The sequence below is a fragment of the Chelonoidis abingdonii genome, chromosome 20 (assembly GCF_003597395.2).
Source record: "Chelonoidis abingdonii isolate Lonesome George chromosome 20, CheloAbing_2.0, whole genome shotgun sequence".
Lineage (NCBI taxonomy): Eukaryota > Metazoa > Chordata > Testudines > Testudinidae > Chelonoidis > Chelonoidis abingdonii.
The window spans coordinates 12,088,573-12,106,099 of NC_133788.1; the positions used below are offsets into that span (position 1 = coordinate 12,088,573).

The window sequence follows — 17,527 nt, forward strand, 5'->3', positions numbered from 1 at the left end:
TTACAAAACCAAAACCAAAACCAAAGCAGACCCAAAAGAAAACAAAACATTGTCCCTGATGAGTGAGAATTTTACACGGTTGGATTGAAAACAAAAATGGATCATGTTGTTGTTCGTAGGAATGCATACAAATTATGGGCTCAGTCCTGACCTAGAGAAAATTCCCAATCACAGTTACATGAGGAAAGGCTATAGCAGGGGTGGCCAACCTGTGGCTCCGGAGTCACATGCGACTCTTCAGAAGTTAATATGTGGGTCCTTGTATAGGCACTGACTCCGGGGCCAACTTTCCAATGTGCCGGGAGTGCTCACTGCTCAACCCCTGGCTCTGTCACAGGCCCTTCTCCCACTCCACCCCTTCCTACTCCATCCTCTGAGCCTGCAGTGTTCTCGCTTCTCTCTCCCCACCCCGCCCCCGAACCTCCTGCATGCCATGAAACAGCTGATCAGGAGGTGTGGGGAGGGAGGGGGAGGCACTGATGGGTGGGGCTGCCGGTGGGTAGGAGGCGCTGGAAGCCCGGTGGGGGAGCTGATGGGGGGCTGCTGACGTATTGCTGTGGCTCTTTGGCAATGTACATTGTTAAATTCTGGCTCCTTCTCAGGCTCAGGTTGGCTACCCCTGGGCTATAGGGTAGGACCCCTGTAACTGGTAGCACTTCTGGTGATGTATCTGTATACAAAGTGCTTGAGATACCAAAGGCTGGAATTGCTGGTCATTATTATGTTAGGGCTTGTTCATGAAAAATTAGTTAGAATAATACAAAAGTTAAATTGAAAAAGATCTAACATTAATGTGATTCCGCCCTATAGAACAGGGAGAGGAATAGCTGTGGAGAGGTGGGAGATGAATTGATGGAGGCTGAACTGAGCGGGGTGGAGGCCGATGGGGTGGGCATCTAAACTGAATGAAGGGGTCTGAACTGATAGGGGTGGGTGCTGAGGGGGCAAAATTGTGGTAGGGCTGGGGGACAGGATTAATTGCTGGGGTGGGGGCAGGCATGTTTGAGCTCCTGCAGCAGGGGCAAATACATTTGGCAGAATGGACAACATTAATTGCGACGCCCCCACGCATTGGGGATGGGTAAGTGGAGTTCAAAAATCAAGACGGACTGAAAAAACACAATATAATTTTTTCTATAAAAATCTCTTCATTTTTAGGGGTGTGAGTCATGATTTTTGATTTCTTGAGGTTAGCATTACTACAAAAATGGTGGTTCTAAGAACCTGGGAGCCATAGAGAATTGCATATTTGGGGAAGACCAGGTAATTAGGTAACTCACTAAAACACTTCATCTTTTCCCCCCTTCCTCACACTGATGCTGTAAAATAATGTGTATTATTGTCTGTCAGATAAGTGGCAATTTGAAAAAGTTTGAGTGCACACAGGACAATGGTTCAGCCCACTGTGCTTATGAAATTTCATTTCATTCGAGCAGTATTTCCCAAATGGTGAGTTGTGACCCACCATTGGGCCATGCGCAGATTCTAGATGGGTCGCAGGTCCGGTGCTAGGAGGAGGGGGTTGGAGAGTGAGCTTGCTATGCGCTCACCCTGTAGCAGTGTCTCCTGTCCCTCATGGCTGGACCTTGCTCTGGGTGTCGCAATCTGGCACACAGGGTCACAGTGCCACGTAGGGTCGGCCTGACCATGACAGAAGGGCTCATGGGGTGCAGCACCATGGCTGTTTGGCCCAGTCATGGTGAAGGGGTGGCTGCATCAAACCTGAATGGTGCTGTGACCCTGCGTGCCTGGTGGCAATGCCCAGAATGGGGAGCTGGGCCCAGCCTCATGTGACAGGACCTGCCACTGTGGGGTGAGTGTGGAGCAGGCTTGCTCTCCAGTCCCTTCCACCTGGACCTCCCTTCTGCCCTAGTCCAGGATTAAGGTTGTGGTGCCAGGTTGTAGGGAGCTGCTGCAGGCTGTCAGTGTCCCCTTTGCAGTGCAAGGAAGAGGATGCTGGTCTGTGATTTTGGGGATCCCCCATTTGTACCCTGGAACGGTCAGAAAATTAGACAAAATGGAGTTGGTGGGTGACCTTAGTAAAAAAGCTTGGGAGCCAGTGCTCTAGAGGGAGTATTGTCACCCTGTAGAGTATCAGGGCGCTGGTAATTAGGAAATAGTGACTTTGCTCTCTTACTCAGTTTTCTTATCCTTTAATAATATACAAGAAAAGCTGATCTGTCTGGCCTTTTTGCAGCTGAAAAGCTCTATGAACTGGCATTCACGACCTTTATTGGAAGTCCAGTTTATAGTTCAGTTTGCGTGGGGCCAGCAGCATCGGTGGCAGGTATCATAGGCTGGGGGAGGCTGTGCCTCCCCAAACAGACAGATGTGGCCCCACCCATCCCCAGTCCCACTGCTTTCCACTCTGCGGCTTCAGTGCCCCTGTGCGGTGGCACCTGCCCTCCCAGCCTGAGTTGGGGGCTGGGGCCGTGGCGCCTGCCCTCCCAGCACTCCAGGGCTGCGGCTGCAGCACTGGTGCTCCGGGGCCGGAGGTGCTAGCCTGGGGTGGGGACCAGTGGCTGCAGGGGGGGATGGATCTTAGGCTCTTGCAGGGGGGGTGCAGAAGGAGCAAGCTAGGGGCTAGTCTCCCCCAGCCAATGGTTCATGCGCTGTCAATGGCTGGCAGGCTCCCTACCTGGCTGTGCGTGGCTCCCCGAAGCAGCGACATGTCCTTGCCGCTCCTAGGCAGAGGCGCGGCTAGGCAGCTCTGTGCGTTGTCCCTGCCCTGAGCACGGCTCTGCAGCTCCCACTGGCCGGGAACCATGGCCAATGGGAGCTGCGGGGGTGGCGCCTATGGACAGAGGCAGCATGCAGAGCTGCCTAGCTGTGCCTCCATCTAGGAGCAGCAGAGACATGTCAATGCTTCTGGGGAGCTGCTCGAGGTGAGTGCTACCCAGATGCAACATCCCGTACCCTTTCCTGTGCCCCAGCTCCAGCTCCACACCCCCTCCTGCACCCAAACTCCCTCTCTCTTAGTTAACTAGAATTTTTCACTTACTGGCACCTCCCCAACATTCCAGATAAAAAAGCTTTTACTGTACTTGCTTACCTCCTGCGGTCATTGGGAAGGTTAGTGTGATGTTCGTAACCAGTGTTTCAGAAACTTTGCTCATGCTTTCAGTGTCATACTCTCAGGATAAAAGGATAGGCACGTTTTGTAATTCAATATCCAAAAATATAGGAACAAACTATTTTTCTTAAGGATAACTTTTAATTATTCTTGATATGTTAAAACTAGAGATTCAGGAAAATGCACGGAAGAATTTATTGCATGTGAAATTAAACTTTCGACTTGCCCCATCAGTTCAAATTAAAAATATTTTTTTATTTAAAAACCAAAATTGGTTTCTTTTGTTCCAGCCAAAGAAGACAGTAGAAAGGAAGCCCCGTGGCAAGATAAAATGAACATGGACCAGTAAAGTAGAGTAGCTGTGGTGTCTGTTTCACGTTTTCAGACCATAAAACTCTTAGCTGTGGGCACCTTCAATCTTTCTGATAAACTTTCTTTATGTGCGATCTCTAACCTGGGCTTTGCTCTGTTACTGGGTGTCTGCCTGTTCTTACATTTTGGACAGTTAGTGTTCGTGCTTTGCAAGCTGTGCTTAGCTAATATAAAGCCATGAACAACCTGACACCACTCAGCTAAATGTGCTGTTGCTCACGGTATTCATAGTATTGCTCAGCTCTCAACTGCTGGCCAAAGTGTCTATTGCAGCTTAAAGGTGAAAAAGCATTGAAATGTCAGATTTTTAGCAGTAGTAGTTCAGCAAACTGATTTGAAGAAGTATGCAGTGGTTAATTCATAGAACTGAATGATAACAAAGACTTGTTAAGCTACAATATTACATGTGTAGTTGCAGTATATGTAGTACACATGCACAGTTGTGTCTAAAGAAAGAAAGTTAGCAGTACGTACCTGTGTGGTATTGAATTTCTGAATAGTGGAAGTTAAGCTATTTTTAAAATACTTAATAAAGCACAGTAAATAGACATGGTACTTTGTAAACCCTAAATGGTCTTGTTTCCTAAAGCCTACAATATTAGTTATTTAAAAAATAAATAATTCCTATTTTTAAAAAATTGACCTGTTTGTTAAGTCAGCAGAATTAGGTCCTTAACTTGCAGCAAATGTCTGTGGTGTTCCAAGTCAGATAATTAAAATGGAACTCTTCCAATTCTTAGTAGTAGAACTGATAGTTAATTTAAATCTGCTTAATTTAAAAAAGTAAGTTTTATGTTTCTCCAAAAAGAGAGAAACATATAAACTGAAGTCAGAAAAAAATCTTTAGAGAGATAAAGTGGATGAGGTAATATCTTAGATTCATAGACTTTAAGGCCAGAAGGGACCATCATGATCATCTAATCTGATCTCCTGCACATCGCCGGCCCCAGAACCTGACTCCCCTATTCCTGCAACAGGCCCATAAGCTCTGGCTGAAGTCCTCAAATCTCGATTTTAAAGATTTCAGTTTTGGAAAATCTACCATTTACTCTAGTTCAAACCAGCCAGTGACCCATTCCTCGTGCTGCAGTAGAATGCAAAACAAAACAAAAAAAACCCAAAAAACATCCAGGGTGTCTACCACATACTTGACCATTACATTGATTACTTCAGAAAAAAAATCGGCTGTGACATTCTTAACAAACATCATGGCCACCACAGTCTCTCCACTGTGGAGAGGATAGCTGTATAGTCTCTAAAAGCCAACCATTAAATAGTGATCAAACCAGCAGACAAAGGGGATATCACTGTAGTTCTCAATTGTGATGACTACATCAATTAGGCCAACTGATAACTCTCCTACACCACCTACCATAAAGAATTCAAAGAAGACCCCATATCACAATTCACACAAGAATTTAAGGATATCATCAAATCCTTCCCCAGACAACTCTAAGACAAACTACCACTTCATCTTCCACACACCCACACCAGGGACCTTCTATATGCTTCCCAAGGTACACGGACAAGGGAACCCAGGCACACCCATCATATCTGACCACGGCACTCTTAATGAATATCAGGACTCATATAAACTATGCTGAGACCACCCTTTACTCAAAGGACTGACTTCCTTCAGAAACTCCACACCACCACAAACCTCCCTCAGAACACCATACCTGCCACTATTAATGTTTCTTCCCTGTACACCAGTATCCCTCAACATGGCTGCTTCACATATCTATAAGACAATGGACAACATTGAGATATCTACCTTAAACATATTGTTAAACACATCCTTTTCATCTTCATCCTTAACAACTTTACATTCAACAACAAAATCAGCAAAAATTATAAAAGACAAAAATACCCTATCATCCGTGGGTTAACACTTTCCACAAAATGATCACTCCAAATCTGACTTCAGTCCTTATCCTTAAGGAAACCTGCATAATACCTTCAAAAGACAGGCATGGGAGCTTAAATTCATAACTCAGGTAGACACCAAAAATCATGGTCTCAATAGAGACACTGGTTTTATGTCTCATTACAACAGTCTGCAGCCCAGTAACTCTCCTTTGTCCTATGGCTGCAGAGGTGTTAATTGCCACTTCAGTTTGAATAGTTTCTTGCAATGTGTTATCTCCCTATGTTTGACAATCTGTTCCACCAAGTGTTTAGCTGTGACACTCTGAGTACCTTTCCCAGATCTGAAAAAGAGCTCTGTGCAGCTCAAAAGCTTGTCTCTTTCGCAACAAAAATTGATCCAATAAAAGATACTACCTCACCCACCCTATGTCTCTCATATCCGGGGACCAACACAGCTACAACAACACTGCATAAAAACTCTTCGTGATATAGCAGCAGAGTTAGTATGCTTCATGGGCAGTATATGTTAAAGGAATTATGAAGTATATATGATTGCTTCCCTTTTGGAAAATCTGAAGCTGGAGTTGAAATTGCTTCTATTAAACTAGTCTTACTACTTAATATTTTGTTCTGTTGATTGAGTCTTGAGTATAATAAAAAGAACCAAACAACTAAATGGCACTATTAGTGATATTTTTATTTTGTAATGGAGAACAACTAATTTTGTTTTAATTGGTGATAGCATTTTATATTAATATATGTATGTATTTGCTTTAACAGACAGAACCAGTGGAGTAGAATATCTGATGGACTTACCTTGCACATAAGGTAATAAAATGGAGTATCACAAGGTTATCTGCTCCAATTGTTTCAGTTAAGCTGGTTAATTGTGATCTTTTTTTAAAATATCAAATCATTAATAGAAGCTTCAGAGTGGAAAATTGCTTTCTTCAGTAATATATTTGGGGCTTATGGGGGGAAATAGATGGAAGGTATTGAGTTCAGATTCAAAAGTAATATAAATGAGTCAATTTGGTATAATTCAATATGTGAGGAGCTGAAAAAATGTAAATTACATCATTTTAGGATTGCTAGACAACCATACATGATATCACCTCTGAATTTAAACCATTTTCTCTATTCTTGGATTTCTCTGGGCTGTGCTACAGCTGGAAGTACAAAGGAAAATATAAAATGAACAAACTATTTGGCACTTTTTAGTAGCTCTTCACATTCTTAATTTGTGTTAAAATTAATATACAGGTGACATTTGTACATCAAATTGAAATGCATTTTTAACAAGACAAAGTTTTTTAGAATAAACTTTTTTATATTTTTAAAGACAGTTCTTTGGCTAAAGAGCGGGATAAGAAATGACCAAAAAAAGAGAGCTAATCTTAAGTTTTTTGCCTATAGTGTTCCATACATCCTGAAGCAGCCACAGGGAAAATTGTATTTCTTGGATGAAAAATGGCCAGGATAGGGAATGCATATTTTAGAGCACTTTGTACTGGGACACTGGTGAATGGTGAAGGCATTACTGCTAATGCTATAATCAATAATGAGTTTATTTTTAGAGCACTCCTTGCTTAAAATATTCTGGGTGCCCAGCAAAATGCAACATCCATCTTAAATTAAACCAAGGCAACATAGTGTTTACAAATAAACAAATAGCACATGTACACAAAAGGATTATGTTGCGTTATAAAGAAATAAATTCTGTTTGGAAACATTCTTAATTTAGAAATCTGTGTGGAAAGCATTCATTTTGTATTATGTAAGAAAAACATTTAAAACTTTTATATCTCAGATAATTTTACTTTCATAAATAATTGGCATTGGAGTTTGATTTAGTGCTGTTTTTTAGGTTCCAAAGCAGCAAAATCTCCTTGAAAGCATCTTCAGGAGCAATTTCACTGTCAACTTGTGATGGAAGAGAAAGTTGTTGATTAAAAAAAATAATTTGCACTATGTAGCTAAAGGGTTTACTGAAACTATACAGAGATAAAAAGCTGTTCACTGTCTTTTGCCTTACAAATGACTTACTTCCGACAAGGTTTCACGCTTTAAAAACATCCTTATGGGGTTGAAGGAAAGGTTCAAGAGTGGCTGTGCCTAGCTTGGATGGTAATTTTGGACCAGTTGAGATTGTTGCCATTCCAACTGTGAATTAGTCTTTGTATTTATGAAAATGTATGGGGCTGCAAAATGAATTTTAACAAATAGAATTTGTGCACTCATTTTAACTTGTTTAATTATTATTTTCTCTTTGACATGACATTATAAGGACCATCCTATCGAGATCAGTGAGGTGTACCGCTCATGGCCTGCTTTTTTCGAATCTTCTCCCATTTGCCTTCAGACTGTATTTTTTGTTTTGTTTGGGGCTTTTTGTTTGGTTTGTTTTTGGTTTTTTGTGAGCACACTTAAACCTGTAACAATAAAAGCACTTTTCTGATATGGTGAACCTTCCACTGATGATGATGATGATGATGATGTACTGTGTTACATTTATACAACTGTTTCTACAGTTTGAAAATGAAATTAAAACAAAATCTCGCCTGTGTTGAAACTGCTATTCTGTCTATATCTCTGTTTAATTCCAGAGCTTAATTTTAAAGGGTTTGTAAAAATGGTTTGTGAAACATTTGGAATTTAAATGTATGAAATTTTGTAAAAGTGGCCTGTGCTTGTCCTAATTTGTGTTTTTTGGTAGAACAGTTGAGCCTGTTTCAATTTTATTGATATGGAAATTGTTAAATATCTTTCTTTTAATTATTTAAAAAATCATTTCTAAGATGTTGATAAATTACATGTACATTTACAATGCCGTGATCTTTTGTATTTTATTTTTCAAAATAAATGCTTTAAATGTGATTTTTTTTTTTGAGTTATTAATGCAGCTTTTAACTAGAAGATCGTCATGCAGAAGCAAGGTGTTACTGTACCTTTCAGGTGAATAGCTGTAATATTGAAAGATACAAACTGATGCCCTGAGATGACAGACATTTATGTATGTGCTTAACTTTAACGTGTGACCAGTAGGAGTACTCATGTTCTTAAAGTTAAGAACATGGAGATTTGCAAGATTGGGGCCTAATACGCTTCTACCCCGATATAATGAGACCTGATATAACACGAGTTCGCATATAGCACGGTTACCCTGAGGCTCTGGCAGTGGGGCTCAGGCGGAGCTTTAAAGGGCCCGGGGCTCCGGCTGCTGCGGGGAGCCCCAGGCCCTTTAAATCTTCGCTGGAGCCTTGCTGCTGCTACCCCTGGGGCTCCTGCAGCGGGGCTCGGGCGGCGATTTAAAGGGCTTGGAGCTCTAGCCGCTGTGGGCACCCCCGGGCCCTATAAATCACCACTGGAGCCCTGCCGCCGCTATCCTGATATAACAGGGTTTAACCTATAACATGGTAGAGATTTTTGGCTCCTGAGGACCATGTTATATTGGGGTAGAGGTGTATATTGGAATTTTGTTTCTGCATATGTAAATCCTGTTTTTCTATGTGTATTTACAACATAAACTAGCTTGTTTATTGATTTAGCGCAGGGATGCTAAGCTAATAAGACACTAGTAAATAATTTATAAAGTAGGTTAAATAAATATTTTCTTTACCAAGATTCCTCTGATAAACAGTATAAAACCTATCTTCTATAAAACTATTATTCTGCACTGATGATAATTCAAGAACCTCTGAAATGTCATTTATACTTTTTCCCCACCCAGAGGAAGTCGTCTGGGTGGTTGTATGACAGCTGAGTGGGAGGATCTTTGTACTACACTTACAGCTGCTTATTAAAAATTATAAATGTCTCACCAGAATATTGAAAGGACTCTGTCAAGGCATTAGTCATCATTTTGAAAATGCACTTAGCTTGGTTTTCCCGTCCCTTTAAAATTAGCGGTTTTCTTGGGGGGGTTAGGGGGGTCCAAAAACACATTTGCTCTTAAACATTTTGAACTTTGTGTTCATAAAATATTGAAATGTAAATTATACTGCTAAAAATAGAGAGATCATTTGTCATCAAATCTTGTCTGGCAAAGTATTTTAAGAAAAATTATTAAGAGGAATTTTTGTGTGTGCACTAATTTATTTCCTGATCAATTGACTGAAGTTTTAAAGTTTGCAGATGTCTTCACTCTTCCCTCAAATATTGTGGGCTCTCATCAGAATTTTTCTCTGTTTAGCCTAACTCTGTCCCTTTATTGTGGATGAGAGGGACAGATTGTTTGTTTGTTTTTATTGGCAGCTTAGGGAGTTTCCTTTCCTTTTACTGCAGTGCAAGTAATTCAGTTTGAAATGGTTAAAATGGGAGTTAGTCGTACTTTTAAAAAATCTATATTGAAAGACATTTTTATAGATGCAAACAAGGAGTGAGGCATGTTTCTTTCACAATTGTTGAGTTAATTTAAATTCTTCTATTCCTGATAGCTTAGTACAGTAGAGCCAAAGAAAACACAGAGCATCCCCTAGTGACAGAATAGAGAAGTGCTTCTTTTTAATTTCTGGGTCTCAACAATCTGTTAGTGAAGTAGATGATAAAAACAGTTTTGTCTTGAAAATGGTCTTTATTATTTTCAGATTGCTATCGAACTGTTACTCTTTTCTGGGACAAAAATCCTCTGAAGTTAGTCGCAACCTTCTTTTCTTTTCTTTTCTTTCATGAGCAACAGACTTTTTTTTGGCAACATTCTGGTATTAATTATAGTTGCTGCATTACACCCAAATTCATGTACTTTAGAGCAGCGATCCGTTACATATGTTTGTCAGTTTAAACACATGAAATGGTTTAGGATCTTTAAGAATGAAATGCTGTATAAACATAAGTGTTAACAGCTAAAAATGTACAAGTATAAACGTTGTTCCTAAAAGCTTCATTACATAGTGTCCATCAGACAGATAATGAATACTATTCTGTATTATCAGATGTTTGACTTGTTTGTTTTTCTTCAATTCCTTTCTCCTTTAATAGCTTATTCACAGAAATGTAGGGTTGGAACTTTGGAAGGGACTTTGGGAAGTCATCTAGTTCTTGTCCATTACCTTGTGCTGAGGCAAGACCAAGTATATCTTACATCATGCCTGACAGGTGGTTGAGTATAGCCTGTTCTTTTAAAAATACCGTCCAGTGATGGGGATTCCACAACCTCCCTTGGAAGCCTATTCCAGTGCTTAACTATCCTTGTAATTAGAAAGCTTTTCCTAATATCTAACCTAAATCTCCCTTGCTGCAGATGAAGCTGATTACTTCTTGTCATGCTTTCAGTGGACACAGAAAACAACTGATCACCAGCCTCGTTATAACAGCTCTTAATATATTTGAAGACTGGTAGCAGGTCCCACTTCAGTCCTCTTTTCTTAAGACTAAAATGCTCAGGTTTTTTTTACCCTTTCCTCATAGGGCAGTTTTTTAAAAACCTTTTATCATTTTGTTGGTATGCTCTGGACTCTGTCCAATTTGTCCACATCTTCCTTAAAGTGTAGTGCCCAAAATTGGCCACAGTACTTGAGCTGAGGCCTCACCAGGGCCAAGTAGAGCTGAATTACCTCCTGTGTCTTATGTATGACACTCCTGTTCAGGCATCCCAGAATATGTGCCTTTTTCACAACTGCATCACATTGCTCACTCATACTCAATTTGTGATTCACTATAACCACCAGATCCTTTCCAGCAGTATACTGCCTAGCCAGTTATTCCTCATTTTGTATTTGTCCAATCTAAATATTTTGTGGCCTAAAGTATGAATGAAAGAGCTGTCATTGATTATGCAGTGAGTGATGTAGAATATTCATGATTCTACCTGATGGCTATTTAAAAAGGCTCTTGCAATATATGCTGCCTTTTTGGTGGCCTGTTTGAAGTGAGTTGGTGGTTTCAGCCGATGCAGGTTCCAAGTGGACAGGTGGTCACAGCACAAAATGCATCACCACAGTTAGTTAGTGCTAATGAGCATAAGAATGGCCATACTGGGTCAGACCAAAGGTCCATCTAGCCTAGTATCCTGTCTTCTGACAGTGGTCAATGCCAGGTGCCCCAGAGGGAATGAACAGAACAGGTAATCATCAAGTGATCCATCCCCTGTCACCCATTCCCAGCTTCTGGCAAACAGAGGCCAGGGACACCATTGCTGCCCATCCTGGCTAATAGCTATTGATGGACCTATCCTCCATGAACTTACCTAGTTTTTTTTTTTTGTTTGTTTTGTTTTTTGTTTTTTTGAACCCTGCTGTAGTCTTGGCCTTCACAACATCCTCTGGCAAGGAGTGCCACAGGTTGACTGTGTTGTGTGGAAAAAATACTTCCTTTCATTTGTTTTAAACCAGCTGCATATTAATTTCATTTGGTGACCCCTAGTTCTTGTGTTATGAGGAGTAAATAATACTTTCTCTACATCAGTTGTGATTGTATAGCCCTCTATCATCTCCCCTTTAGTCATCTCTTTTCTAAGCTGAAAAGCCCCTGTTTTATTAATCTCTCCTATGGCAGCTGTTCCTATCCCTAATAATTTTTGTGGCCTTTTTCTGAACGTTTTCCAATTCCAATATATCTTTTTTGAGAGGGGGGACCACATCTGCATGCAGTATTCAAGATGTGGGCATACTGTGGATTTATAGCAGTCTATTAGCAATGCCAACTCAGTCTACCCTTTCTCAACCCTACTTTTTAAGGCACATTGGCAGAGAACTAATGAAGAGAAACTGTCACCTATAATTTGTTTGGACTTCAGATTACATTCTTTAAAAAGAAGGGGTAGTTGCAGACTTTAGCACAATGTGCATCAATCAGCATCAAAATGTTCACAGGCTGTAAATAGGGGTCTTCCATTTGTTCTCTTAGTTGTGCTGCCATTACTTGATGTTCCTTTCAGATGCCTTTTCAGATAGGGTAACTTTGAAAAGAACTATGTGAAATCATATTTTGAAATCCAGTTTATCATGTAAATGTAATCATGCCTAAGAAAATGTAAGTATGCAGTGTGTATGTGTGAAAAGCTTTATACAGGCACTAACTGTTAGCAAATAGGGAAGGTGGGTAACAGGTCTAAATAGCCACTGGTCTAGAATGTGGCAGGCGAGGTAAAGTAAGGTGCAGGTTCTGCTTTTTAAGATGTATTCTGCAGGTACTAGCCTGGCTCTGTTTCTGCAGCGCCGTTTTAGGGCTTGTTCCCTTGCTGTGCCCGGGTTTTCTCGTTGCTTTACTTCCCTCCTTGGTGCCTGGGGGCCTCCCTGCCCATCACCGCGTGCTGCAGCAACACCCTTCCCACCAGTCCCGCCCACACGTTTCAAACGGCATGTGAGCGACGGGGCGCGACCCTCTGCCCTTATTCCAGGGGAAGGAAGGGGGCTCACTGGCCCCGCCCACCTGGAGACAGGCCACGCCCCCTCCGGCCGGGCGGAGGAGCGCGTGACGCGGCACGTAGAGCAAGAGGGGGGAGGGGGGGCTGCGCATCCCTTCGAGGCCCTCCGCAGCTGGGGAGCTGTCAGCGCAGGTGAGGGGAGGGCGCGCGGGGGCGGCCCCGTCCGTTGGGGGGCGAGGGGCACCCCGGCTCCAGCTGGGTCTGCCCAGGAGGGGAGAAGAGGCCACAGCCCGTTTTCGCCCAGCCAGGGGCCGTGCCCCATGGGGGGAGGGGGAGCGTGTGCCCCCCCCCCGGTCTCCCCCGCAAGGGGCTGTGGCAGACTCAGAAGTGAGGGGCCGGGCAGCCACCTGGGACGAGGGGACAGCAAATGTACATCGCTGGTTATTGCTCCAACCCCAGTGTGCGAGTGCGGGGGGGTGTTTCTAGCTGGGCTCCCTCAGACGGGGCTCCTGAAACGTGGAAGATCTGTGCGGAGTCTCCCCTCCCGTCCCCAAAGCCTGGAGCTGCAGCCCCACTGCATAAGGGTCACTATTCACCCGCATATACCTGAGGGGAGGTTCCTGTGGTGCAGTCATTTACCAGGGATGTTTTCTGTCTTGTGATAGTGTGATACCTACAGCCAGATGGGTAGATCCGGAGGTGCTTTTCTAATTGCTTAAAAAAATTAAAAGGTAGACCGTTGGTAGACAGCTAGGTGTCTGCCCATGTGGTGATGGATGTAGTTTTGGCAGGTAGCTGTTTATTTTGCTTCTTAAAAAGCTGTCACCCCCAAGCATCTAAGTGTGGAAAGTTGCAATAGGGTCTGACAAAATCAAAATTGAAACTCTATAGGTCTAATTGAAACACAGAGCAAAATTCTTCAGCTGAGACGAGTACTCACAAAACTGCCTTAAAATTGCTGCCTGGCAAGTGGGAAACACTCCCTCAAGAGACCTGGTAGGGCTGGAACAGCTGTCTTACAAACAAACAAAAAATAGGTTACTTTGGACTGTTGCCACTAGGTGGCATAAGAATGGCTGTCACAGTAGGCTCGCCCATTCCTGACTCTACAAACAGTGCTGCTCCTAAAGATTGTGTCAGGTGAGAAAAATAGCTTTGTAGGGAGAGATGTGGAAGGGGACAATGTGCAGGCTTCTGGTGTTAATTATTGTTTCTGTCAGCAAATACAGAACGGGCAATACACACAGGCAGACATCATCTGTTCTCTGGCATCCTCTGGTTAGTTTGGATAATCTCTACTTCTGAATGCAATTTCCCACTTGGGGTGGGGTGGGGGTTACTGCTGGTGATGCTGCTTCCAGTCATATCCACCTACACAATATATCTTAGCTTCAAACTGCTCCGCCTGGTCCAACCAGATAGAATTAATTCATGGTATGTGTGCAGGATACCCTTTTGTCTTTTGCTAAGCATGTCTCATATACCCCGGCCTTTACATTTACAATCAGTTATATTACTGACATGTGGTAGGCAGAATGCTACAAATCAGTTTAACATGTCAGGGGTTCTTTTGCTGTTTGAGAATATTCTCTCACTTATTTGGGGGCTTTCCTTTCTCAAAGTTTGATAGCTCTTCTTCCCCAATTTCTCTGCTCTAATCGGTATGCACAAATCCTTGACTATATGGGACTCATTTCAAAAGTTACTCCTGATCTTCCAGTAGGCATGCATAGAGTTCTGTCCCTGCAAAAACCAAGATTCCATTGAAATCTACTAAAGCCTCTTAAAATTCAGCACAGAATACTTTTTTATGTTTGAATAGCCATGCTCTGGAAATAGAGTTGTAAAATGAACAGGCTAACTGATCCCTTGGGTTAACTTCACAGATAATGCTGGATTATACACTGTTTATTATATCATTTTTTATGTACATAACTTCACTGACACCACATCTCAGAAGTGCTCTGCCTCAGAAGCAGTTACTTAAACCAATCTGAAAAGAGCTGAGAAAACAGCAGTTGTGATAGCAGTTGCATGAAACACTACACATACTCCTCCTTTAATCTGGATAATAATCGAAGGTGAGACAGTACTAGGAATGTTGTCTTCCCTAGAGAATGAAACAAAACTAGCAGGACAGGCTCATTCAGTAACTCTGAGATTAGAAAAAACACATATCTAGGGGGAAAATGTCAGCTAACAAGTTACGGGGAAGTAATCTTGTCCACTAAGTGGAACGGCAGTTTGTAAATTGGGAGGATATTCTTCATAATTGGATTAATTAGAAGAGACTAAGGTATCTGATGCCTAATTTAGAACAATGATACATCTTATTAACCAAGTGTCTCCATTTATTTTCTTTACTAGATTTGGCCTTAGTATGATATACTTGAAAAATTAAAGGGGCACCAGCTACTTAATTTCGGTCCAAAATTTGTTTTTTTTTTAATGTTTAAAAAAAAAGAGTGATTTACAAAACCTAATGTGAACATGCTTTTTTGAAATAATGAAAATATTTTTCAGTTAAACAATTAAAGCAGGATTTTATGAAGGGAGGAGGAGTTTGGGAGCGAATTTCTTATATTCCCCTGCACTGCTATGAACCCAAACACAAGAGCATTGGCTTAGTGTCTGAGAATCAGAAAGTGTAAACACCAGTTCAGAAAGATTTGCTTATCTTTTTTCTTTTAGGCAGACTTCTTGTTCCAGTGCTGGTCAACAGTGATAGTGATGTTACTAGTCCATTGCATGCAGGGATGTCTGATGGTGAGCAGGAAAGGAAGCAGCTTTAGACAGTAACTTCAGCTGCCTATAAATGAGCATCAAAACACAGGTTAAACAAAAGAATATAATTTTAATTTTTTTCTAATTTATTTGAATATTCATCTTCTTTCACTACTGACTGAAATGTCTTACTAACAAAATCAATCTGTTCACCTATTTAAAAAGGCAAAATAGATGTTATTACAAATCCTTGTTCTTGGGTGCTGATGATGTACACTGAGCTTCACTATAGAGGCAATTGTATTGCTGGAAAGTTTGAATGGAAATGCTAATTTTGTAATCAAGGTTTTCATACTTGGGTGCCTAAATGAGAACACCAAACTCCACAACTGAGCAGTCAAACAGGGTGCTATGGAGGCATGTTATTATTGGGAAGCGCACAGGGTTGAGAAGGGCATGCTGAATGCTCTGAAGTCAGACCCAGGAAGGTCGAAGCTGTGTAAGCTTCTTGCCCTGGAGGCAGTATGCTCACAGAGAGGAGGCTCCCCTAGAGTCCTCACTGACTTGATATAGAGCAGTTTCAGAGCATTGCTCATGACAGATGCCAACTTGGGAAACCTAGCTTCAATTATCTGTTCTGCCACAGACTCCCTCTATGACTTTGGGCAAGTCACTTAGCCTCTCTGAGCCTCAGTTTTCTCTCTGTAAAATCGGGACAATAGCACTGCCCTACCTCACAGGGGTGTCATGCGGATACATACAGTAAAGATTGTGAAGTGCTCAGACTCTTTGATAATGGGGGCCATATAAGTGTTGAAGTACATAGCTAAGTTGAGAGCGCTGGCGTATCTCACGCTGGTAGTGCTAATGATGGCAGGTTTTTTTTTTTTTGTTTTTTGTTTTTGTTTTTTAAGGCTACTGTAGACGTATGTGGAGACCATCAGGGTAGCTGGTCCAAAATTAGGGTTGTTTTTGGTCAGGTGGGAGAGGGTAAAGTCAATTCTCTCACTGTCCTTCAGATAAATGATTTGGTCATATTTATTATTACCAGCACTGAGTTATTTAAAAAAATAAATAGTATCTGTTACCTGTGAGCAGGCTGGCTCTGATAAATGAGTGATGCTGGATAAGGAAGCAAATTACTGTTAATGTAGAAGCTTAAAAACAAGAGACACTTGACATGCTAGGTGCTGAAGGACTACTGCAGACGGGATCTGAGAAGGGATAAAAGACTCCAGGAACTCGTACTCTCCCAACCAAAAAGGGTAGGAATGTGGGGTGAAAGCAGATGGTAGCTCATTCCAAAGAGCTGAATTGTTGTGGGAGAGGCTACTGGTAGCCTGTCTTCCTGTGAAATGGAAATAAAAACTGTTTAATAATACAGTTCACAGGTTGGTTATACTAAAACCTGCTGAGTTTCTGTACTTTACTTTCTGACAGACTGAGGAGCAGTGGTGATGGGCTTTGAAGGGACTTCAGTCCCCAGGCTGGAGGGATGATGAGGATGATGTGGATGTGTTGGAAATGAGGCTAGAATGCCAATATGAGAGAAAGATAAGACCTGTAAACAAAGGTCCTAATCTTAGAGTCATGCTTGCTTCTTTGAGCAGTCCCTTTCATGACAAAATACCAGTACCCGGCCCAGAGTAATAACAATGTAAAAATCAGCTACAAACTTAAGTGAGACCATCACAAATATTAGGATAACACAGGCGTATGTTTGACACACTGCTAGAAATCTAAAAGAAGTTGTTTGAGCTGTGGTGTTTTTCCCCTTGCAGTATGTACACAAGTCTTTTTATAGGAGGAAAAGACACAGTGAGCAAACAAAGTGTAGAGAATAGTGGCAGAAGAGAAGGATTCAGTGGTGCCTTCTGACTTCCCTGCTCCCTCCCTTACTAATTCCCCCTATGCTGCACAGAAGAAAGCACAGTATTTCCATCTAGTCAGCCTCGCTTTTCTGTCACATAAGATGGGCCTTTATCACATCATGCTGCATTGGTCTAAATCCACAATGGCGTGAGACTCAATTCACAGAAAAACTTAATCAACATGTTTTTAGCTCGTTTTTTGGGGTTAACATTTTACGTGACTTGGTAGAACTGCACCAGAAGCCTTCAGGTGAGGCAAAATGTGCAGAAAGCCATGCTGTAAGCGTCTGAAACTACTGCACTAACACACAGCAG

The 17,527-nt window shown here is 41.9% G+C and overlaps 2 protein-coding genes across 9 annotated transcripts in view; both read left to right on the forward strand.

Moving 5' to 3' along the window:
- Positions 1–8,191, forward strand: part of TPST1 (tyrosylprotein sulfotransferase 1) — a 63,656-nt gene extending 55,465 nt beyond the window's left edge. For 2 of the 8 annotated variants that reach the window (XR_004372880.2, XR_012657309.1), the window contains 3 exons: positions 3,364–3,423; positions 6,095–6,142; positions 7,602–8,191. Coding sequence is in view for 3 of the 8 variants with exons in the window: in XM_075073911.1 (XP_074930012.1) it covers positions 3,364–3,408 (45 nt within the window). In the remaining 5 variants the exon portion in view is untranslated. Of the gene's footprint in view, positions 1–3,363; positions 3,477–6,094; positions 6,143–7,181 lie in introns of those variants that run through there. The other 6 variants (XR_012657310.1, XR_012657308.1, XR_012657307.1 and 3 more) reach the window with 6 other exon arrangements.
- Positions 8,192–12,726: 4,535 nt separating this feature from the next.
- The window catches only part of RABGEF1 (RAB guanine nucleotide exchange factor 1), a 63,009-nt gene continuing 58,208 nt past the window's right edge, over positions 12,727–17,527 (forward strand). Inside the window, exons 1-2 of the mRNA XM_075059541.1 lie at positions 12,727–12,809; positions 15,309–15,450. The gene's annotated coding sequence lies outside the window, so the exon portion shown is untranslated. The remainder of the gene's footprint in view (positions 12,810–15,308; positions 15,451–17,527) is intronic.